At 40.4% G+C, this 9,270-nt stretch overlaps 1 protein-coding gene across 1 annotated transcript; it reads left to right on the top strand.

Annotated features, from left to right (window-relative positions):
- Positions 1-6,882: 6,882 nt before the first annotated feature.
- On the top strand, positions 6,883-7,428 carry ASCL3 (achaete-scute family bHLH transcription factor 3). Its single transcript, XM_045803840.1, has one exon. The coding sequence runs from the start codon at positions 6,883-6,885 to the stop codon at positions 7,426-7,428; it is 546 nt and encodes a 181-aa protein (XP_045659796.1).
- The last annotated feature ends 1,842 nt before the right edge of the window (positions 7,429-9,270 follow it).

Here is a 9,270-nt window from a genome sequence, read left to right on the forward strand (position 1 = left end):
TCATACTGCAAATTTTAGCTAATGCAATAATAAGAAAAGGAAGTAAAAAGTATACAGATTGGGAAGGAAGAAATAAAACTCTGTTTACAGATGACATGATTGTCTATATAGAAAATCCAAAAGAATTGACAAAACCCTAAAACGCCTGTAACTAATAAGTGATTATACAAAGGTTGCAAGATGGAAGGTTAACATACATATAGGTCAATTGCTTCCCTATATACTATCAATGAACAAGTGAAATTAAAAACACAATTCCTTTTACATTAGCACTCCCCAGAATGAAATAGGTATAAATCTAACGAAATATACATGAGGAAAACTACAAAACTGATGAAAGAAATCAAAGAACTAAATAAATGGAGAGAGATTTCATATCCATGGATAGGATGACTCAATATTAACAAGATATCAGTTCTTCCTAATGGTCTATAGATTGAACACAATCCCAGCCAAAATCTCAGCAAGTTATTTTGTGGCTATCAAAGACTGATTCTAAAGTTTATGTGAAGAGGTAAAAGACCTAGAAAAGCCAACACAATATTAATGGAAAAGAACAAAGTTGGAGGACTAACACTATTTGACTCCAAGACTTACTATAAAACTACGGTAGTCAAGTCAGTGTCAATGTGGTATTGACCAAAGAATAGACAGATAAATAGAACAGAGCCCAGAAATAGACCCACAAAAATGTAGCCAACTGATCTTTGACAAAGGAACAAAGGTAATGCAATGGAAAAAAGCATTTTCTTTCTTTTTTAGATTTTATTTTATCTATTTATTTGAGAGAGAGAGAGAACAAGCAGGGGGGAGAGGCAGAGGGAGAAACAGACTCCTTGCTGAGCAAGGAGCCTGATGTGGGACTCGATCCCAGGATCCTGGGATCATGACCTAAGCCAAAGGCAGACAACCAACTGAACCACCCAGGTGTCCTGAGAAAAGCATTTTCAACATATGGTGCTGGAACAACTATACATCCACATGCAAAAAAAAAAAAAAAAAAAAAAAGACACAGACCTTATACCCTTCAAAAGATTAACTCAAAATGGATCATAGACCTAAATGTAAAACACAAAACTAAAACTCCTAGAAGATAACATAGGAGAAAATCTAGATGATCTTTGGTTTGATGATAACTTTTTAGATAAAAGACAAAAAAAAAAAAAAAAGAAAAAACCACGAATCATGAAAGAAAGGAATAATGGTAAGTTGGAGTTCATTACAATTAAAAACTTGTACTCTGTGAAAAACAATATCAAAAAAATGAGAAGACAAGCCACAGACTGGGAGAAAATATTTGCAAAAGATATATCTGATAAAGTTCTATTATCCAAAATACACCAAGAACTCTTAAAACTCAACTGTAAGACAACCTGATTAAAAATGGGCCAAACACCTGAACAGACACCTCACCAAAGAAGATAGACAGATGGCAAATAAGCATGTGAAAAGATGTTCCACATGGTGTCCTTAGGGACATACAAACTAAAACAACAACGAGATACTCCCACACACCTATTAGAAGGGCCAAAATGAGAACAGTGACACCACCAAATGCTGGTGAGGACGTGGAGCAACAGGAACTCTCATTCATTGCTGGTGGGAATGCAAAATGGTACAGCCACTTTGGAAAACAGTCTGGCAGTTTCTTAACAAAACTAAACGTGAACTTATTATATCATCCAGTAATCACACTCCTTGGTATTTACCTAAAGAAGTTGAAATCTTATATCCATGCAAAAACCTGCACGTAGATGGTTATAGCAGCTTTATCCACAACTGCCAAAACTTGGAAGCAACCAAGATGTCTTTCTGTAGGTGAACGGATAAATTGTGATGCATCCAGACAATGGAATATTATTCATCACTAAAAAGAAATGAGTTACCAAGCCAGAAAAATACATGAAGGAATTTTAAGTGTATATTATTAAGTGCAAGAAGCTGGTCTGAAAAGGCTACGTACTGTGTGATTCCAACTATATGACATTCTGGAAAAGGCAAAACTATGGAGGCAGTAAAAAAAATAAATAAAAATAAAAAAATCAGTGGTTGTCATGTAGTGGGGGCAGGGAGAGATGAAAAGGTAGAGCACAGAGGCTTTTTAGAGTAGTAAAACTATTCTGTATGATTCTATAATGGTGGATACATGTCATTATACATTTGTTAAAGCCCATAGAACGTACAACACCAACAGTGAACCCTAAGGTAAATTATGGACTTTGATGATGCATCAGTATTGGTTCATCAGTTGTAACAAATGTATGACTGGGGGCAGGTGGTGATGGTGGGGGAGGACATGCATGTGTAGGGGAAAGGGTATATGGGATCTCTTTGTACTTTCTGCTTCATTTTTCTGTGCATCTAAAATTACTCTAAAAAGAAAAGTCTAAATTGAGGAAAATAAATTTAAAAGGTATTTTAATAAAATTTAGGTTCATATTGACCTTCCTGGTCATGGCCTTAATCTCTGTTTAAAAGAATATTTTTTTAAAATATTTTATTTATGTATTCGACAGAGATAGAGACAGCCAGCGAGAGAGGGAACACAAGCAGGGGGAGTGGGAGAGGAAGAAGCAGGCTCATAGCAGAAGAGCCTGATGTGGGGCTCGATCCCATAACGCTGGGATCACGCCCTGAGCCGAAGGCAGACGCTTAACCGCTGTGCCACCGAGGCACCCCTGTTTAAAAGAATATTGATCAACATTATGAGACTATTACTTACAGATATTTTCCATAAATAATTTTGATAGAAAATCATATAAACCAGATGAATGGGGAGGCATTCTTTTCACAAAAGAATTTGTTACAAGAGTCTAGTTTTGTAAGCAAACCTTTCCATTTAGTATTGTTATCTGTTGCCATATCTACATATTAGGTAGAAAAAATAGCTAAACCAGAACTAAGCAGTTCTGTTTAACTGTAAGCTACTTTGCATACAGTTACTAAATGATCACCTATAAATCACGTTAAGTCTGACACAGCCCAAAATACAGCATCTTAGCGACAAAACAGGTAAGAGACTCTTCTTCAGAGTAGCCCATGGGGGGAGAATAGGAACATGGCCTTGATGATAAATTTTATCAGCTGATTATTCTATTGTCTTGAACTATCAAATATGCCCACATGTTAAACGGGCCAGATTTTGCTGGTGATTAAATCATCTGGAAGAGTGGGAAGCATTTGGTTTGGAAATCAGGAGTCCTAGGTTCTGACCCCTGCTCTGCTGCCAGCTCTGTAAGCTGAGCCAACTCACAATGTATGAGGGGCTGGATAAGAGGATTTCTAAGATTCCTTCCACCCCTAACATTCCATCAAGCAATTAATTATATGTACAGTTTTAGCTTTGTGTTTTTTACACACTATTTTTAATATCTTTGAAAAGTTGAAGTTGTTGTGCTCAGCGGCGCTGCCAGAATCTTTTAGGATTTTATCATCAAGACCTCATCATTGGAATGCCTGGGTGGCTCGGTCAGTTAAGCGTCTGCCTTTGGCTCAGGTCAAGATCCCAGGACCCTGGGATCGAGTCCTGCATCTGGCTCCTTGCTTAACGGCGAGCCTGCTTCTCCCTCTGCCTGCTGCTGCCCCTGCTTGTGCTCTCCCCCACCCCCCTGACAAATGAATTAAAAAAAAAAAATCTTAAGACCTCATCACTTATTTCCCAGAAGACAGATATCTGAGATTTTCCCAAAATAGGTGCGTTTGTTAGCTGTGCATATATCTGGAGCTGCAGACCCCCAGCACCAATAGTCTGTGTTGCTTTCTTTTAAAAACTTGTATTCAATTTCTACAAACACTTCCATCCTCCACTAGGCTTCCTATCTTGGTCCACTTCTTTACTGCATTTTTCATTCTATCACTCTATTCTGTTGTGATTAAATTTTCTTCTTTGAATAAAAGATGATCATATTTAAATGCTACTACACTGATTGGTGAACTTTTGGGAAATGCTCAATAAAAAAACTCATCAGTGTGTCTACAGAGACGCTAAGCTTTTTTCCCCAAGAATTATGCATTGTCTACTTAAAGCCTAGAAACTTTTAAGTACCTGTGGCATAGATAAATTACTCAGATTTCATCTGGGTCAGGGTTTAAGACGTTAAAATGATCTGTCAGGATAAAAACATACCTAAAGAATTCTTGTGTGTGACTGGCTTTGCTGACATCTGCTTTGCGTTTTAATACTCTGTTGTGCTGGGACTGGCTTCTTAGCCGCAGGCAGCTGTAGGGCTCTGCTGTTCTCAGAATGTAGGCACACAGGCTCCATACCCACTGTGCCATCACTTTGTAGCCTCTGCCATACATGTTCTCGGTCTCTTACCCTCTGGAATTCCTGCCTTGGGAATTTCCTAACTCTTCTCTCAGCAACTTTTCATTTGTGACAGAATCTTGGCTAGTTTTTAATCTTCCAGAGATTTTTGTTTTAATTATTTTAGGCTATTTGGTCAGTAATTTGGAATCTTTAATTTCTTGTTCCTTTGTTTTGATTTTTATATATATTTTTAAAGATTTTATTTATTTATTTGAAAGAGAGAGGGCAAGAGCAGGGGGGAGAGGGAGAAGCAGGGAGCCTGACACGGACTCCATCCGAGGACCCTGGAATCATGCGTGACCTGAGCTGAAGGCAGACGCTTAACTGACTGAGCCGCCCAGGTGCCCCTGCTTTGATTTTTAATTGCACCTTTCACATTTATCTCTTTCCCCACCCCATCCCCAACCCCCTATTAGGAAGAGCTTTCCCTGGTATTTATTGACTCCTTTCCAGGGTGTTCACCATGACTCCTTATAGCACTCTCCACCTCCCACCCACCCCACCACAACCTGTCCCGCATCGCATGCTGCCCCTTCTGATCCCATAGTCTTTTTTGTCTCTCAGCAGCCACACTAGATAGGACAGGCTTTTTCATGCTTGAAAGGAATACACTTTGTCGCCCTTGAATTCTGGTGCTTAGAGGGTGCTCCACGCATTCCATGGCGCGGGCTGCAGGTTGCGCTATGCTCACGTAGAGAAGCAAGTGGCCCTGTGATCCGATCTTGCTCAGAAACAGGGCTGGGGGAGGAGAGTGGCCTCTTCTTCTCTACCCATGCCAAGCATAGAGGTCAAGCCCTCATTCTCAGAAATGTTGAAAAAACCACACCCCGAGGAATGAACAGAAAGTCATATTTCCCTCGTTTCTGGAGGCTCACAGGCAGAGTTCATGTTGCTTTTCCATTTTAAGTATAGTCCTCTCTCAACAAATATGCTTTGCATACATCAGTGTTTGACTTTCTAGTGTTAGGGAAAATATAAGCCAGGTTTTTCTGTAAGGTGCAATTTAGAAAGAACGCTGCACAAATATTTATCTGTAAAGAAAGAGGAAAAGAACTAACGCCTGTACATTAGGGTTTGTTTGGTTGTTTTTTTTTTTTTTTTTTTTTTCATTTTATCCTCACAACCACCCTGCAGAATAATTAATACCTCTTTTGGTCCTAGGAAAAATGTGAAGCTCAGAAAGGTTAAGAAACTTGCCTAAGGACACACAGGAAGGAAGGGGCAAAGCCAAGATTGAAACTCAAGGGTGTTATAACTGAAAGAAGAATGCCTTTTTCCTACAGCACTACCCTGCCTCCCAGTTAACTGGTTAAACTGCAATATCCCTGTAAAATCTGTTGTGGTTTTATTATTATAGTCAAAGGCAAAAAGTAATGGTGGCTTAATCAATGAGGTGCATGAAGACCTAATCAGAAAAAAGGACTGTCTTGGTGTGTGACCTCTCGGGGTGTCATGTTTTATCCTTATGTCCCGTGGGGAAAAAAAGACAAAACCTAAATACAGATGCACTTCATTCAGTATATTTAAAGTTCTGTGTAAGTAAAACTATATAAATTGACTATGTTTGAAGTTTGGGGAATTTCTTAAAGGTTCTTAAAGTGAATTTTTAAGAGCAAAAGATTCTTTTCTTATTTTTATTTTTGGTTCTACCTCTGGCATATCAGGAATTATTTAAGAAGGCTATGCCCATGAGGCTGCATGATCATTAACTCCTTTGTAATGTCTCCAACATGTATTTGAATATTGCGGTATTTCAGTGTTTCCCAAACTTTAATTATTTGCATGAACTTTCATGGCCTTCGTTATCAGTGTTCCACCTGTACTGTTATTCCCTTACTATTTTTCTTTAAGTGACAATTTTCACTCAAGTAGATGTATTTCTTTTCTTTTTTTTTTAAGATTTTATTTATTTATTTATTTGACAGAGATAGAGACAGCCAGCGAGAGAGGGAACACAAGCAGGGGGAGTGGGAGAGGAAGAAGCAGGCTCGTAGCGGAGGAGCCTGATGTGGGGCTCGATCCCAGAACGCTGGGATCACGCCCTGAGCCGAAGGCAGACGCTTAACCGCTGTGCCACCCAGGCGCCCCTCAAGTAGATGTATTTTTAAAAGAAATGTTATATCACTGCCCTGAGTGTGAAATCAGGATAACTCACAATTAGTAGAAATTAACAGCAAACCATTATTAAATTCTAGCTATATTGTATCGTTTGTTGGAGACTTCCATCTGAGGAAGATAAGAAAGCATTCTAGGAGTGTGGAAGACACACTCTTACAAGACTAAAGCTGTATCTTTGTAATCACCAGAACTGAAAAGAGTTGAAAGGGGGTAACTTTCTCACAAAGTGAGTCAATGTTATTTAATGCTGTTTCTCTGTATCGCCAAAAGAATCCTCCTTCTTATTACCCACAGAGTATTGTAACCCCACATCATTTTCAGAATGAGCTCAGAAATGATTCATCAAAGCAGAAAAGGCTTTGAAAACACTGATCGCTGAGAAAGTGGATGATATCTACTCTCTTTCGATCTGGCCAAATTAATAAACTTGGTTATGCTTCCAGGCTAAAGAGGAAATGATGGACAATCGAAGCTTCTCTAATCTGCCAGAAAAACTGCCTGCCTTCTCGGATTCTGCCCACTTGCCACTGACCAGGTCCTTCTATCTGGACCCCATGGTCACTTTCCACCTGTACCCTGAGGCCCCGGTGCCGTCCCCTTACCCTGAAGACCTGCCATTGCTGCCCTTTCCCAGCGATTCCCTGATCATGGAGAATTATGGTGAACCCTGCCCCTTCTCCTTCCCAATGCCTTATCCAAATTATAGAAGGTGTGAATACTCCTATGGGCCGGCTTTCATCCGCAAAAGGAATGAGCGGGAAAGGCAGCGAGTGAAGTGTGTCAATGAAGGCTACGCCCAGCTCCGACATCACCTACCGGAGGAGTACTTGGAGAAGCGACTCAGCAAAGTGGAGACCCTCAGAGCTGCCATCAAGTATATTAATTACCTGCAGTCTCTTCTGCACCCTGATAAGGCTGAGACCAAGAATAACCCTGGGAAAGCTTCCTCCATAATGGCAGTCACCAGCTGCCACACTGACCCCATTTTTAGAATCATTTGATTTAGCGTTTCTGAAAAGAAACAAATAATTTCACAAAATGGTTTTATTACAGCATCATTCACTAGTTTTTCCTAAATGTAACTTCTGCACAGGGAGGTAACAGCTCAAAGGTCCGGCTTTGCTGGGTGTTTCCTACCAGGGTTCGGGTGTACTAAACGTGATCTTATGGGGATTGAGAAGATGCGTCTTAAGCTTTGGTGATTTCTTTCAAGAACTTTAGGGGAGCAGGGGTCCCCAGGATTCTCTATACCCCTCACCTTGCCCTTCTCACACACTTGGCCAGGGGCTCAGCTGTGAGAAACCCTCACAAAAGTATTGTGAAGTCTGACCAATGAGTAGTCAATGCTTGTACTGCCCTTTGCAAACACTTCGTGCTAAGCGATCACAATGAACCTCCCTTGGTTTGTCAAAGTCTGGTAGTTCTCATTATTATAATTTGGGGTTGACAGGAAATCTGTACATCTATACCTTACCCATGTCGTGATGGAGAGTGACCCAGGGTGGAGGCAAAGCTAGCTAACAAAATCTCATTGTCATTTGAAATTATTTTGGAGTCATCTTTTTCCTGTATGCAGAAGACTTTTCAGGCAGCTCAGTCGAGGGGTTAAGAAGGCTGTGGAGTCTTGGAATCAAACTGCCTCAGTTTGAACTACGACTCTGCTCTCTCCTCTCCATGTCTCAGTTCTTCGTCCAGAGAATGAGAATAATAATAACAACAGCAACTATTCCCCCATATGTTTACTAGGAGAATTAACAATGCCTGACACACAAGTATTCATAACCGTTATTATTATTATTAATCTTGTATTGTCCATAGCATCACCATTCTGCAGGTTCTCCTGGCCAGAAAATGTACAGGGGCCACACCTGTCCTTCACCTCGAGGAAGGACAGTCACTGCCCCATATCTTGGAGACTGCCTTCAAAATGTCTCTATTTCCATTCCCATGACTGTGTCAGCTCTTCCTTCTCCCTTAACTCCCGGGTCCCATCCATCACCAAGCCCAGTCAGGACATCCCACACCCTAGCACATTCATCTCCACTGTCACCTCTATGAAGTCTTCCCATTCCAGCCATTACGTGTTCCTTTATTTTGTACACATATTTCCTTGCAGTTCCTATCCTACTATCTTTACACACTGTATCACACATCTATCTCTTCAGTAGACAGGGACCAGTCTTATTCCTTCTATATTCCTAGCAACCAGCAAAGAGCCTCAAATCAGGTAGATGTTATGGGTAAATATTTGGTGTTACTATTTTCCTATTCCAATCCTGTCACGTCTTACCTGGGTCACTCTTAAGAGTCTCCTCCTGGCCTTCTGGGGTCTAGTCTTGACTGGCTACATTCTCGCTCTGATGTTTTTTCTTAAAGCATTTCATGTCACTTCATTGCTCAAACCCCATGACGTCTTCCTTTTGACTACCATGTTGTTTACATTTATCTGCCTGGTTTTCAAAGCTCCCATCAATCTGTCACACCTTGATTTTCTCATGATAGTCTATTTTCTCCAAAAGAGAAAAGCAATCTTGTAAGTGCATCTTTCTCTCTTAGCTCTTGCCTCCTACACTGGAATGTTCTCCTATTTCCCTCCATCATTGAAATCCCACCCATCTTATTCAGATATCCTTCTTTCACTGCCAGAGACTCCATTGGTCTTTCTTGGACTCTAACTTTCTGCACCAAATAACTCTCAGCCTTTACATGTGTGATCCTTAGCAACAGTCACTCTCCTGACATAACTGCAAAGTTAGGCTCTGGGAGGGCAGTCATCTTTTGGTTGCAAGTAAGAGAAAAATCCAATCCAAATTTGTATAATCAGTACAAGTTCGCCTAACTGA

This window comes from Ursus americanus, chromosome 16, assembly GCF_024610735.1.
Source record: "Ursus americanus isolate L20-20 chromosome 16, mUrsAme1.1.p, whole genome shotgun sequence".
NCBI classification, from domain to species: Eukaryota; Metazoa; Chordata; class Mammalia; order Carnivora; family Ursidae; genus Ursus; species Ursus americanus.